The sequence below is a fragment of the Camelina sativa genome, chromosome 15, assembly GCF_030686135.1.
Source record: "Camelina sativa cultivar CO46 ecotype springtype chromosome 15, ASM3068613v1".
In the NCBI taxonomy this organism is placed as follows: Eukaryota; Viridiplantae; Streptophyta; class Magnoliopsida; order Brassicales; family Brassicaceae; genus Camelina; species Camelina sativa.
Genome location: NC_141894.1, coordinates 17,337,434 through 17,353,397, shown reverse-complemented (window position 1 = coordinate 17,353,397; position 15,964 = coordinate 17,337,434). Strand labels below are relative to the sequence as shown.

The following is a 15,964-nucleotide window of genomic DNA, read 5'->3' as shown; positions in this document are numbered from 1 at the left end:
CCTCTTGACTATAGTAACCAGGAGAAACCATTTCAGAAGGTCCAGAATTCTGAAATACTACATTCTCAAGCTTGGTAGAAGGAGTGACCGTCCTTTGTCGCTCATCCTGTGTTACCATGTTAAAAGCATCAACAATATTTGGCAAAGGTTTAAGCAATAAGATATGCCTTCGAGTAGCTTCATAACTCTCATTCAGTCCCATCAAAAACTTTGTAACTTTGCTGCGTTGTTGGAGTTTCTCCCATAGAAGAGCTGCATTACATTCACATCGTCCACAAGTGCAAACCGGCAAATCAATGTAATTCTTGTGTTCTTCCCACAACGTAACCAATTCTGTATAATAAGAAGTGACATCAAGTGAACCTTGCCTAATCGTACTCAATCGTTGTTCAATCGCATAGACTCTTGGTGCATCATCCTGCTTATAGCGAGAGAGCAAATCTTTCCAAATAGCCTCAGCAGTAGACATAAACAATAGACTCTGGCTAATCTTTTTACTAACTGAGTTCATTAACCAGGTAGCTACCATGTCATTACACCTAGACCAAGATCCAGCATCGCGATGAGTATCAGCAGGTTTAGGAATTGTACCATCGATGAAGCCAAGTTTGTTGCGGACATTAAGCGCCATGCGAATTGAGCGACGCCATGAATGAAACTCAGAACCATCATTGAGACGATCGGAAACTAGAACAAGTCCAGCATGATCCGCTGCGTGCAGGAAATATGGATTCTCATACTGATCTGGAGCTTGATGAACATTGCTTTGATTCGCTGTTGAATTTGGATTAATCGATCCCATTTCTGATGATGAAATTGAGAATCAACGAAGAGGATCTGTGCCGATTGAATGATTGAAGAAGAAAGCAACATATCTAGGTCAAAGAAATCGAAATCAAAAGCAAGAAAAAGAAAACAAAAGATGCGAACAAAAGAAATTGCAATACAGCGAAAGAAAAGCGAAGGATAGAATCGATGAGAATCTGGGAAATCGAGCGGCTCATGATTTGAAGGAGCAAGCTCAATCTCAGCTCAATCAAAGAAGATGAATGAGAAACAATGGCGGAAGCTTTTTGAAATTCTGTTAGTGCTCTGATACCATAACAAGAATCAAACAAAGTTTGGATAAAACTAAATTTCTCATTAAGTGTTAAATGTGTGATTACATTAGCTTATATACAAGAGTAGGATTAAGTGAAAGGAGGCTTAATCCTACATAAACTAAACTACACTAAACCAGTCAATTAAACCGGTTATCAATCCTAATAAAAGACAACTGATCAACCGTAGGCAATCACAGGGTCCCGATGTCCTTATGGTTCGTCTCAATTATCACCGTGATGATGGTCGGAATCCAGATTCTCGCAAAATTGTGTTGGGATCATCAACTCAAGTTTGTACAGCCACGTTTCCTGTTTCGGGCAGCATGTTCTGTTACGGTAGTTGCGACGGTCTAGTCTGCGTCTACTGTATCTACACACCGAGTGTCGTGGTGAATCCCTTAACTAGATGGCATCGGACTTTTCATCTTTCCTACTGCCAACATCTCCTCATCCAAAAGTATAAAAGAAAAGAGTTTGACTTGCCGAGTCTTAAGCTTGGATTCGGTAAAGACACGGTGAAAGGCACGTTCAAGCCGGTTTGGTTATATAATTCATCCGAATTTGGCCTCAACAATGTCACCACTTGTGAAGTTTTCGATTTTTGCTCCAATGCTTGGAGGTTCGTTGTCCCTGCTTCTCCTTATCGGATAAACGCTCATCACAAACCCGTGTATTTAGATGGTTCACTTTATTGGTTCACCGAATGTGAAGAACCCATGGTGTTATCTTTCAATCTTCACACCGAAACGTTTCAAGTCGTTTGTAAAGCTCCTTTTGCATATCGATGCGACCCTCTTCAGCTCACCATGTGCGTACTTAACAACCGCTTGTGCGTATCTGAGAAAAAATGGCCGACACAAGTTATATGGTCGTTTGATTCTTCAGGCAGCGGCAACAAGACATGGAAGAAACTGTGTTCGATAGATCTCACCTTAACGGTTTCTTACTTTAAGGAACCCGCCTTGGCTCTGTCGCCGATAGCTATTCTGGAGAAGAAAAGGTTACTCCTTCAAGGTCCCGATTGGGTGGACCCACTGGTGACATATAATCTCCATAGCAAATGCTATAAATTACTCTACAAACCAATCAAACCTAGAGCTCCTGTTTCTTATTTCCAAAGTTTGTTCTCTGTTCTATAATTTGATTCTTTTCTTTTCTTTGTATCGATGAGAACCATTGTAACTTAAAAGCAACTTTCGCAACTCTGAATTATTAGAGATATATTGCTTGCTTCCTCTAGGCTGTGCTTCATTCACAATGATACAACGCCTATGAAGAGTGCTTCTCATTACTTAATCAAAGAGACTTACAAAGGATATATAGAGGTATACAACAACAGTTAGTTACAGTTCCTACGTCGTATGACTAAGTCGTGGAGAGGCCTATATAACATTGGCACGTTAGTGTCACTGTATGACTAAGTCTTATGTTAATGCCCATCAACCTCTTATCCGTTCATCACTCCAATAGTTTGCTTCATGGATTTCTCGTCTTTGAAGGATACGGATCAGAATCCTCTTGATAACCTCTCCTTCGAGCTCAGAATATATACTTTCAAGATTCTGATCTGATCTCTGGCGGCCCCAAGGAGAAATTAAGCACGGATACTCAACACCTTTATTATTGCCGTTCACACTTTCATCACCAAGTTACATTACTTGAGAAATCACAACCATAACTCTTGATACCATAAAAGATCTAGAATATCTATACTATTAAAGCAGAAGTACTCTCTAGAGTAAAAATGGACCATGACTTGGTTTTGGTAGGTTTTTCATTAAAAATGATTAGAGAATCATAAAATTTAATCTAATTAACCTATAGTTTTGATTTCTTTAAATGACAAAAATACCCTCGGTCGATCACTTAAAAAATTGCCGGGTCGGGACGCGGATCCTAAAATATCCGACTACAGAAAGAAAAAAACCCGCGGATCTGTTTGTATTCCAGAATAATATTTTTTGGATCCAGTATATTATTTCATTCAAGATTAATTATTTAAGATCCCAAACAAACTCATTCGATATAAGCAAACACTTTTATTTCATTTTCTTTTAAGGTATTTAAATGAAAACCATAAATTTTAATTACCAAAAATTCGGATATTTCCTTAATTACCGAGATTGATCTTAACAGATAATCTTTTAAAAGGAATATTTAGTGATTCAGATAATCTTTTAAAAACGAATATTCAAGTTACCAAATCTGACTAAATTGCTTGATTTCCGATATTATAATATTTCCTTAACGAAATTATAGTAATTAATTGTGAGTAGTATAGATAGAAAGAATTATAAACGCAGAAATTATCTATATGTAAAGTTGTAAACTAATTTACAGAAAAGGTGTACTGTATATCCCACATCGACTAAATATTTTGGAATACGGTTCATAATCACTATAAATATGTGACTAAAATGTTTTGAGTACAAATGAGCAGGAAACTTGATTTATCAGGTATCCAAATTTAACAGTTTAATTTGATTCTATTTGAGAATATTTAAACTTTTAAAAAATAAACATATTATAATATATTTACATTTTTTAAAAAAAGTTTAAGATATTATAAATATTTAAATTTTTATAGATGGTTAAATTATTATAAATATTTGAACTCCGTCGAAAGTTTAAAATATCATAATATAAATTTAAAGTCTATAAAATATTTAAGTAATATTAATATTTTAATTCTAAAAAATTTAAAATATAAAACTTTTTTGAGTTAAATCCGTTAAAACATGTATTTTTATCAAACTATAAATTAAGTCATGGAAGCAGGGTGTGTCTATCCTCTTACGAAACTACTATCTGATATTGCGGAGTGTCTATTCTCTTACAAAATTACTATCTACTATTGTGGTGTGTCTGTTTCCGTGAAAAACTACATTTTACAAACTACTTACTCTATTAGGATTTCCAATTTACTGTATAACCCCAAATATACAAATAAACACTATATAAACAAATAAAATAAATCAAATAAAAAACTATATTACAAAAATACAAATTACAAAAAAAAAATAACTAACAAAATATATAATTCCGTGCTATAGCACGGGTATCACCTAGTATTTTCTATTATTTCTCTTAACACCCAATGGATGCCTACTACATATTTATACAAGACTGTAAACTCTAAGTATGTGCAATGTAAAATACTAAACAACCCTTTCATTAAACATTCGTTCACATCTTTCTCAACATTGACTTAGACACTTAGTAGTTTAGCCTATACGGCATGTGATTTGCTAATTACTATCACCACAATAACATCATAAGGACTTTCAGTACTCGAGCTCCAGTGTTGACTCCATAAATATTCTAAGTCAAAGTATCCTAAAAATTTAAATATTAAGATTTGTTCAATATTTATCATATTGTTTTAAAAATATCAATTTAAACTATTTTACAATTTTCCAAGTTAACATATCCTAAAAAATTATTTTGTTTTATATAATAATGCTTTTCAACTAAAGAAATGTATGAAATTCGACGCATATTAAGTCAATGTTCATACTTTTCAAAAAAAAAAAAAAATTGTTTTATCTTTATAATTTTTTTAATAATAATTTTAAATAGACTATGAAAGATTATGATGGAAACTTTATTTGTTTCAAAAAAAGAACCCACATGTGACTTTTTTCAAAGGAGTTTTCTCGTTTTTAGTATAACTGAAATTTCTCAAAATATCACAAGGGTTTCAACTCGTAAGGGTGATCAATTTTTTTAATTAATTGCACTTTTCAAATACTATAAAGGGCACTTTTCAAATACTATAAAGGGGATAATTAATAATTTATAATATATTCTTACATCTCTAATTTCCAAAAAATTAATATAATTGTATTAGTAAACATTAATATAAGTTATATATACTAGGAAGATCTTAGATATAAAAAAATTGAGTAAAAACATGGAATTTAAAATTTACTAAACATTGATTATCATTTCGTGTTTAAGTTTTATACTTTATATCCAATTATCCGCTACAACTTTTCGGACCCGACTATTGCAGTTTGAATCAAAAGCTTACCTATTCTACTATTTAAAATATCATCTTTAGTATTATCATCACACTTTTACTAAATTTAATTTACAACTTAACTTAGTGTTGAATATATATTGGTTGTTCACCTCTACGTTTTAGTACCACCTACCTATACCTAGTTACATTATAGCTTCAAACACTTTCATAGTTTCATACTTTCATTAGCTCTCCTTCAAAAGTTTTTTTTGGAGCGGTTAGCTTTAATGGTTTTTAAAAAGTTTGTCCTTTCGATAAGGTCGGACCATGTGGAGCGTTGGAGTATTCTTACGATACATTATATATGGATAAAATGCCAAATTACAATTTGATATGTACACATCAAAATAATTCAAAAGAAGACGAAGAAGACAAAGTGTAGAACATGAAGGCCGCAGGTCCTGTGAGGGCCCAAGAGAGGACACATGGCCAACGTGAGGTTTTTTACTCAATACAACGTAACTAATGTGTCGTGACATGTTTTATTCAGATTTGGGATAACGACAAAATCAATTTCACAACACTATTTTTTCTCGAATCAATTCCATAACCCTTATGTCGGGGTTTTGTACGACATTTTTGTAAATCAAGTATTAGTTTAAGGGTGTATAATACTATTTAAATTATGGTTCGTATCTTGTGTGATTTGTCTCATCGTATTTATAGAAGAAGCTATCAATAGCTCTCCACGATACCTACTAGCAAAAAGCAGTGACCACCTAACTCATAAATTTTTTAAAATGGAATTCTAAACGTTTCGAATGCATAACTCATTAGTACTAAATTACACAAGAGACTCGAGTCAAAACTGGACGTCAAAGTACAATTTAAACGTGTATATTTGGGTTAAAAAACAATTTCTATAGTCGATAAAATAAATATACGAATTATAGTGAAATTATCAGATTTTAAAATTTTGGATGTGTAGTTAGGTTTCTTGCGGCAGCTGTGTATGTTTTAATTGTTATATCATTTTCATCTTTGTTGTCGTATTAATGTTGTCCACTCATCCATTCAGTTTTCCTCTCTTTTATTTCAGATTACTTCCATGCTTACAAAATTATTAGAGAATTATATATAGATGAAGATGGATCATTCTTAATGGAACTATAATTAAGAAGGTTGTTCTATTATATAAACAAGAATACAAATGTAAAAAAAGAATACTATGAGAATGTATATATTGTGTAAGTTTTGTGTCCCTATATCAAAACTATATCCACTTCCATTTTGTAAATCTCAGCAACGACATCAAGATCGGCCGTGTTTCAATTGAGTTCATAAATGAGTTAGGCGGCTGAGGCCTCACAACATAAGCTAGAATAATTAGCTTAAATACTTAGGCTCCATTTTTTTTTTAATATGAATAAATATGGTAGTATCTTTTTGCTAAATGTCACAGTTCTCGTTGTGATAGAAATATAAAAAATCTATAAAATGATTTATTAAAAGAGTAATATTTCTGAATTGTGTTGTATACAGATGAACTAGAAAATATTCATTTATTCTACATTTTTTCATTCATCTTTATTCCATTATTCTTTTGATATTAAAAAAATAATATCTATTTGTATGGATTTCATATTTTCTCCATTTTTAGTTTCTCAATTTTTTTGAATCTTAGCACTTTCAAAATTATGAGCAAAAAACTCTTCTATATTTTTTCATTATTTTTTATTTTAAACCCTTCCAGTTTTATGTATGAACCAGTTTTTAATTGGTAGTTATATACTTTTATAAATATTTTTCTAAATAAACTCATCCCTTTTTCTTTCAAGATATATTTTGTTGGTTAATAAAATATATCTTGAAAGAAAAAGGGATGAGTTTATTTAGAAACAACAATTTTGGAGAAAAACAACAATTATACTCTTTTGACGACGGCGATGGAGATGGTTCTAGGGTTTTGACCTGACTATGAGCGTTTATTATTTTGGTTTTCTTTGGGTTTGATGCGGTTGTTACGGGATTTCATTTGGGTGTTGTGATATTGGATTCAGATCCCCGGATCGGAAATTCAATCGAAGGAATCAAAATGATCCTCGGAAGAGGATTGGTCGAATCTGGAAGGTTGGGCAATCTTGGTGGATCTTTGCTGTAATCTGTGCGGATCTGTATCTCTGGTGGTCCGCTGATTTCGATATCAAAATGGGAAGACGGAAGGATTCGAATTTGTTTTTCTTTGGGCTTCTCATGAGATTTGGGGATCCTTGGTATGATCGGGTTACGACTGGCTTTAATGGTTTGATCTGGTGCGCTATGCATATCTTGCTTGATGATTGGCGATTACAAATTTCACGAGATATGGTGGGTCGGATTTTCTGGGATTCGATTGGTCCTATGAGTTCGTGGGTCTACTCCTCTGTCGAGTATAAAGACCTGGCCTTTGTGCAATAGGAAAATCATCACTCACAGTGTTTTGTTCTCTGTTTCGAAGCTTCTTGTGCTTATCTTTTATGCGTCTTGTTTTTGTTGTTCGCAACATTTCTTGTGGTGATGTCGGAGAGTCTGGTTCTCAGTAAGGGGTCGAATGTGATGAAGACCAAAGTGAAGGTTCCGTATTTTGACAATACGGCATTGATCAAAGGTTATTCCAAGACAATGGTCGGGAGATGTATGAACCCGAAGATGCAAGACATGAAGGCTCTCCTTCTTATGTTCCCGCGGATTTGGCATATGTCTTAATCCAATGCAACTAACTAATTATAAGACTTTGAGATAGATGTGGAGAGTTTAAAAGCCACTTATACCAATTTTGTCCCAAAACAGGCTAAAACCAACAAAACATTGCTTAGAAGCGGTAAACAGCTATGTTAGTGTTTCTGTGGTTAAAATGTGTCTTAATCCAATGCAACTGACTAATTATAAGAGTTTGAGATTGATGTGGAGAGTTTAAAAGCCACTTATACCCATTTTGTCCCAAAACAGGCTAAAACCAAGAAAACATTGCTTAGAAGCACTAAATAGCTTTGTTAGTGTTTCTGGGGTTAAAATGTGTCTTAATCCAATGCAACTAACTAATTATAAGAGTTTGAGATAGATGTGGATGAGTTTATTTAGAAACAACAATTTTGGAGAAAAACAACAATTATACTCTTTCGACGACGGCGATGGCGATGGCTCTAGGGTTTGACCTGACTATGAGCGTTTATTATTTTGGTTTTCTTTGGGTTCAATGCGGTTGTTACAGGATTTCATTTGGGTGTTGTGATATCGGATTCAGATCCCCAGATCGGAAATTCAATCGAAGGAATCAAAATGATCCTCGGGAGAGGATTGGTTGAATCTGGAAGGTTGGGCAATCCTGGTGGATCTTTGCTGTAATCTGTGCGGATCCGTATCTCTGGTGGTCTGCTGATTTTGATATCAGAAAGGGAAGACGGAAGGATTCAAATTTGTTTTTCTTTGGGCTTCTCATGAGATTTGGGGATCCTTGGTATGATCGGGTTACGACTGGCTTTAATGGTTCGATCTGGTGCGCTATGCATATCTTGCTTGATGATTGGCGATTACAACTTTCACGAGATATGGTGGGTCGAATTTTTTGGGATTTGATTGGTCCTATGAGTTCGTGGGTCTACTCCTCTGTCGAGTATAAAGACCTGGCCTTTGTGCAACAGGAAAATCATCACTCACAGTGTTTTGTTCTCTGTTTCGAAGCTTCTTGTGCTTATCTTTTGTGCGCCTTGTTTTTGTTGTTCGCAAAATTTCTTGTGGTGATGTCGGAGAGTTTGGTTCTCAGTAAGGGGTCGAATGTGATGAAGACCAAAGTGAAGGTTCCGTATTTTGACAATTCGGCATTGATCAAAGGTTATTCCAAGACAGTGGTCGGGAGATGTATGAACCCGAAGATGCAAGACATGAAGGCTCTCCTTCTTATGTTCCCGCGGATTTGGCATATGGAAGGCAGAGTTGCTGGTGCAGACCTAGGGATGGGGAAGTTTCAGTTCGATTTCGATGAGGAATCCAATATGCTTGAGGTGCTAAAGTTGGCTCCATTTTACTTTGACCATTGGATGGTCTCCATGGTTTGCTGGCGTCCGGTCGATCCTTCCTACCCGTCGTCCTTGACCTTCTGGGTTTGAGTCATGGGTGTACCGTTCCAATTTTGGGCTGCTCCAACCTTCAGGAGCATATGGGAAGCATTGGGATCTGTGTTAGATGTCGATATCGATGGAGGGAGGATTCAGGTGACTGTCAATGGTCTCAAATGTCTCTGTTTTGAGACGGAGGTGGAGTTTTTCAATGGTGAAGCCACTGTGGTGTCCCTTCGCTATGAAAGGCTGTTTGGCTTTTGCAAGAAGTGTTTTAGTTTGTGCCATGATGAGGATCATTGTCCTCCATTAGAGGAACCTACTATAGCACCACTTGTCTTACCTCGGGAGGATGCTGATCGCAGACACCAGAGCTATAAGGGTGCGGTTAAGTCGGAGAGGCAGAGAGGTTCTGGATCGGAGGGAGGTGCTAAATGGGGTTATCAAGGTAAACACAGTGGCGAGGGGTCTCAGGCTGATGGGAAGAGACCTATGGAGGGGCGGTCTGATAAAGGTTACAAAAGTCGGTCGACTTTTCCAGTTGGGGAACCGGTGCACAAGCAACGTCGTTTCCAACCGTCTGTGCAACATAACGAACACAGACAACCTTGGGAAGTTGCGAAGGGGTCTGAAGAGCACCTCAATGATAAGTTGGAGCAGCGTGATTCTGGTGTTGTTACGGTTCCAGTGGATGATCTTCGTCCAAGTAAGGTGGTGCGTAAGGCATTGTTTCAAGAGGGTGCTTCGACGGACAATGTGGATACAGTCGCAGAGATGGGTGCTATTTGTGCTGTTTTAAATCCAGGGGTAACAATGCAGGCATCTCATGTTGAGAAGGAGGAGTCTGGTGTTGTTGCTGTCCCTAATGGGGACAACGACACTATGTCTGTCCAGGAGCATGTTGTGCAGGACCTTGCTGTGGATGCTGGTGTGGTTACGAAGAGTGTTCAGGAGAAGGAGGTCTTGGTTCCCATGGTGGAGGAGACTATCGATATGCAGGTTGATACTGATGCGACAGAGGAAGAAGGGAATGAGGATCAGGCTGTTGCTGGTATGGAGGAGGAAGCTTTCGTTGGTGAGAAACTTGTCATAGCAGGGACGAGAGTATTCCAAGTCAAACTACGGTTGTGGAGAAGTCATGTAAGGGAAAAGGCGCCATAGGTACCCAAGGTCTGGGTTCCAAGAAACTGAATGTGTATGTACGTACCCCCTGCAAGCGACCAGCTTTAAAGGGCTCTGCTTTGGTTGGAGACACGGTTACCCTGAAGCCTCAGGATATGGAGAAGGGTATCGCTGGTGGAGCTAAGCCACCAATTTCAAAGCTTTCAAAATGAAGATACTAAGTTGGAACTGCCAGGGACAGGGCAATAAAGCTACTATTGGGTATCTTAGGGATTTATGGGGGAAGCATAAGCCAGATTTCTTGTTTTTGTCTGAAACTAGACAACCTTTTTCTTTTTTAGAGTCTTTTGTTGGTCATTTTGGTTATTCAGCTTTAAAAACTGTTGAACCTATTGGATGTAGTGGTGGCTTGGCCTTATTCTACAATAATAATAATAATAATAATGTTTATTTTTTATTTGAATCAAACAGACTCATTGATGTGGAGATTAATTATAAAGGGACCTTGGTGATACTCTTTCTTGGCGAGGTTGGAGGGACAAGAAACCGATACGGTGTCGACTAGACCGTGCATTAGCAAATGACCAGTGGCATGATTTATTTACTGATTCTTTTACGGAATATTTACCATGGATTGCATCGGATCATATGCCGGTGTTAGCAGTAATTGAGGACAAAGTTCATCGGGATAAAAACAATTTTCGTTTTGACCGGCACTGGCTTCATAAGGATGGGCTCTTTGGAGCAATAGCGGAGGGGTGGGATGTGGGGGTCGGTTCATCGTCTTCCACTTTAGTGGGCAAAATTATTACATGTCGGCGGGCCATTTCTCAATGGCGGAAACCTCAGGTACCATATGGACGGGAGACAATTGAGGATTTGAAAAATAAATTAGCGGTGGCACAAGAGAATGACAATACATCAGTTGATGAGATTGCGGAACTTACTTGGCAGTTACGGGAAGCGTATCGGGATGAAGAGGTTTATTGGTATCAGAAAAGTAGAAGTCGCTGGATGAGATTTGGGGATAACAATACCAGTTATTTTCATGCCCAGAGGAAGCAGCGGCGGGTCCGAAACCAAATTGTCGGTCTTAGTACTTGGTCGACAGAGGAAAGTGAGATCCAAAATACTGCATTTTCGTATTTTGAGAAGCTTTTCACTTCGTCAAACCCTTCCGATTTTGAGGAGAGTCTGGCCGAGATTGGTACATCTATTAGTCAGGTCACAAACGATTCTCTAACATGGGAAGTTTCTGAGCTGGAGATTAAGCAGGCACTATTTATGATGCATCCGGATAAAGCCCCGGGACCGGATGGTATGACGGCATTATTTTATCAGAAAGCTTGGAGTACGGTTAAAGCGGATTTGGTCCTTTTGGTTAATTATTTTCTTCAGGAGGGAGTTTTTGATAAACGGTTAAATGAGACAAATATTTGTCTTATTCCGAAGGTAGATAAACCAACCAGGATGTCAGAGTTGCGTCCGATCAGCTTATGCAATGTTGGGTATAAAATTATTTCCAAGGTTCTATGTCAACGACTGCGTACTATTCTTCCGTCTTTGGTTTCCGAAACACAGTCGGCATTTGTGGCGGACCGTTATATTTCGGATAATATCTTGATCACGCAGGAAATGTTCCATGGCCTCCGTACTAACCCTTCATGTAAAGGGAAATTTATGGCCATCAAGACGGACATGAGTAAGGCTTATGATAGGGTTGAATGGTCTTTTGTTGAGAAATTGCTTCATCAGTTTGGTTTCTGCGAGACATGGATATCTTGGATTATGTGGTGTGTGACATCAGTTAAGTACAAGGTATTGATTAATGGTCGTCCTCGGGGATCCATTATTCCACATCGGGGATTGCGACAAGGGGATCCTTTGTCGCCTTATCTTTTTATTTTGTGCACGGAGGTGCTTATTGCTCATTTTCGGAAAGCAGAACAGGCAAAGCTTATCACTGGTATCAGGGTTTCCACTGCTAGTCCTCCTATTTCGCACCTGTTATTTTCGGATGATAGTTTGTTCTTCTGTCGGGCTACAAAAGAGCAGTGTGAGGTGGTTTTGAGGATTCTCAAACAATATCAGCGGGTTTCTGGTCAGCAAATCAACTTCCAGAAGTCCTCTATTCAATTTGGACATACGGTGGATGTTAATCTCAGGGAGGAATTAAAGGAGGTCTTGGGTATAACAAATTTGGGCGGGATGAGTTCTTATTTGGGCATCCCGGAAAGTTTAGGTGGATCTAAGACAAAAAAAATTTTCGTTTGTCCAAGATAAGCTGCAAGCACGGGCTAGTGGGTGCCTGCAAGATTGTTATCCAAAGGGGGAAGGAGGTAATGATTAAATCAGTAGCCACGGCGGTTCCTACCTTTGTAATATCGTGTTTTGTCTCCCAAAGACGGTCACGAGAAAGCTGACAAGTGCCATTTCGAATTTCTGGTGGAGCTCGTCTGAGCAATCACGGGGACTACACTAGATCGCTTGGGATAAGCTATGCTCCAGCAAAGATGCTGGGGGATTGGGTTTTCGGTGTTTGGATGATTTTAACACCGCTTTGCTTGCCAAACAGCTTTGGCGGCTAATTACGGTGTCGGATTGCCTTTTTGCACGGGTTTTTAAGGGTCGTTACTATCGGTATTCTGAACCTTTAGATCCTATTAAGTCTTATTTGCCGTCTTATGGGTGGCAAAGTATAGTTTCTGCTCGCTCTCTGGTTAACAAAGGACTAATTAAACGGGTAGGATCCGGTGGTTCCATTTTGGTATGGACAGACCCCTGGATTCCTGCCCAATCCCCGAGACCAGCACTGAGCATGGGGGCTCCTACTGACCCTCAGCTCCGAGTTTCAAATTTTATTGATAGGAGTTCAAACTCCTGGGATATGGCTCAGCTTACGGCTACGTTTGTACCGGAAGATGTGGCTATAATCTCTGCCTTACCATTGCAACATCCGGATAAACCGGATTTGCTGGGCTGGCATTTTACTAAGTCTGGTACATATTCCGTTAAATCAGGGTATCATATCCTCCGTTCAAAGCACACAGTTCCTACTGAATTGAGTGTCTTTGGGCCGAGCATTGTTCCTCTTCAGGCCTTTGTGTGGAAAATTAGATGTCCTCTGAAGCTTCGACATTTTCTATGGCAAGTGCTATCGGGGTGTATGGTAGTTGCGGCTAATCTAAGGAAACGTGGTATCTGTGGAGAGGCCACATGTAGTCTTTGTGGTTGTCAGGAAGAGACAATTAATCATACCCTCTTTGAATGCCCACCAGCTAGACAGGTTTGGGCTTTATCCCAATTCCCGACAGCACTGGGTTTTTTCCCATCGGAGTCGGTTTTCACGAATATGGATTCCCTATTTTGGCGATTCAACAATATTCCAAACCAGGAATTCTTCCCCTGGATCTTGTGGTATATTTGGAAAGCACGCAATGATAAACTTTTCAGTAATTTGGATTCAAATTCCCTTGCTATATTACGAATAGCAGAGGATGAGGCAAAGGCATGGGCTCTGGCTCAGACAGAGGATATGGTTCACACATCGAATGTTCATGATGCGGTTCTACCATCTAGAAACGGGGGTTTGGGGGCTTCTCGGTCTTTCTCAAGTTATACTTGTTTTGTTGATGGCTCTTGGAAAGCAACAGATCGCTATGCGGGTCGAGGATGGTACTGTACATCACCTTGGGGAGAGGCTCCTACTATGGGTGCTGCTAACCTTCGTCGTAGTCTATCCCCTCTTTATGCCGAGATTGAGGCCCTTGTCTGGGCTATGCGTTGTATGATTGGGACGGATAATCAATCTGTGGTATTTTTCACCGACTGCTCTGACTTAGTGAAAATGGTGTCTTCACCTTCCAAGTGGCCAGCCTTTACGCCTTATTTGGAGGAGTTTGTTTCGTTTGCTTTGGTTTACGTCCCTCGCTCCCAGAATGGTAAAGCGGATAATCTAGCTCGACGAGTTCGTTCAGTTTCGCACTTAGTTACCTATGTAAACAATTTCCTTTGTTTTGGCTCGTTTGAGTCATTCTTGTAAGCTGTTGACAAAAAAAAAGATATATTTTATTGGGTTTTTAAATATACCTTTTCTTAAAATTGAGACATGTATTGGATACAATAATAAATGTATATATTAAACATTAATAAAATCTAGTTGAAAACTTACCAACTAGAAATAACAAAATATATTTAAATAAAAATGCAAAACATTATATAAAATATCTTTAAATGGATATAATTTATATGGGTGATTTATATTAACTAATATATCTTGAAACGCAATATTATTTTGATGACTCTAGGCAGAAGAAATGCATAATATGTATATGATTACAATTTTCAAGCGGAAATAATTTGTTTGATTATAGTAACCAATGATATAAACAAGAACTAAAATTAAAATATACATATAGCATAGAAAATGACTTTAATTAATATATATATACATGTTACTAGAGAAACTTTTTAAGATCATATATTTAGCGGTTAACTATAAATTGTTTATATACAAATAAATACAATCATAATTTTAGTATATGTGAAGTCTTTGAACGACTTTCTTATTCAGGAAGTACTTGTGTGTGCAACACCTCAGTTTATAGAGAACTTTGGAGGTTTTGATGTCTTCTTTGCAGTGTAATATACATGTCTTCTTTGCGGTATGGAGGAGGAATCTATGGATCATTTATTTTTCTAATGTTCTTTATCAACGGAAATTTAATTTAAAACAATGTTGAAACTGTAGTCCATAATCCCATTTATAGCATGAAATCCTGTTAACCAATGACTACCTTTAGCTTCTAGAAGCAAAAACACCTTTCTTGCATCGCTTCAAACATGGAATGCATGCGTTTATTAAATTTGGACGGAGCGAAATCGACGGTTTCATAATAGTATAACGCTCTCCTCAAATTATGTTTTCCTCACAATCTTCAATGTCATCAAAAGTGTGCCCAAATTCTGATTTTTTTTCGTATCCCAAACCGAGTATATTTTCTTCAATGTTGGGTAAAGGCTAAGTACGAATTCCCTCCTTGGATTGAATCTTATTATGTACTTGTCCTCTCTTAGGAATGTGCTTATCTTCTTTTTCCCTTGCTCTCTTCTCTTTCTCCTTCTACCATTTTGGTTGGATTTTCCTCTTCTTTATATGTCGGTTATTGTAATAGACGAGTGGTTTATCTAGTAAATATAATCTTTCAATTTCTTTGTTGTATATTCTCGAAAATAACATAAGAATTCAAATTAAAATATACATATGGCATAGAAAAACTACTTTAATTAATATGTTATATATTCATGTTACTAGAGAAAAACATTTAAGGGCTTCTTGTTTTTATAACAGTTACATTTTAAAGAATAAATATTATTGGTTTGACAATATTTTGTTTTTTCTTTTGTTTTTTTGTTGGTCGGGCATGACAATATATCTAATATGTATGTAGATAATGGAATAACTGAATAATTGTTAGCCAAAGAAAGAATTGAACTGAATAAATAATTTGGAGAAATTTTTTATAAAACTAAATTTTTCAAAAAAATAACTATAAATTGTTGACACTCTAGTTTTAGAAGATTAATTATGTTTTTTTTTCTAACTAAATCTTTAACATGCTAGTAATATATAGCATAATCACTATTCCAAAACGTGAAAACATGGATAAATTGCATATTAT

The 15,964-nt window shown here is 37.1% G+C and overlaps 1 protein-coding gene and 1 pseudogene across 2 annotated transcripts; both read left to right on the top strand.

Moving 5' to 3' along the window:
- The first annotated feature begins 1,302 nt into the window (after window positions 1–1,302).
- On the top strand, window positions 1,303–2,361 carry LOC104748582 (F-box protein At1g11270 pseudogene; annotated as a pseudogene). Its single transcript, XR_015582801.1, has one exon. The product of XR_015582801.1 is annotated as an F-box protein At1g11270 pseudogene (transcript).
- Window positions 2,362–10,931: 8,570 nt separating this feature from the next.
- On the top strand, window positions 10,932–14,928 carry LOC147926764 (uncharacterized). The gene is made up of 4 exons (XM_087487198.1): window positions 10,932–12,464; window positions 12,563–12,622; window positions 12,766–14,250; window positions 14,857–14,928. Exons 1-4 carry the CDS (start codon window positions 10,932–10,934, stop codon window positions 14,926–14,928), a joined length of 3,150 nt encoding a protein of 1,049 aa, XP_087343324.1.
- Window positions 14,929–15,964: the final 1,036 nt, after the last annotated feature.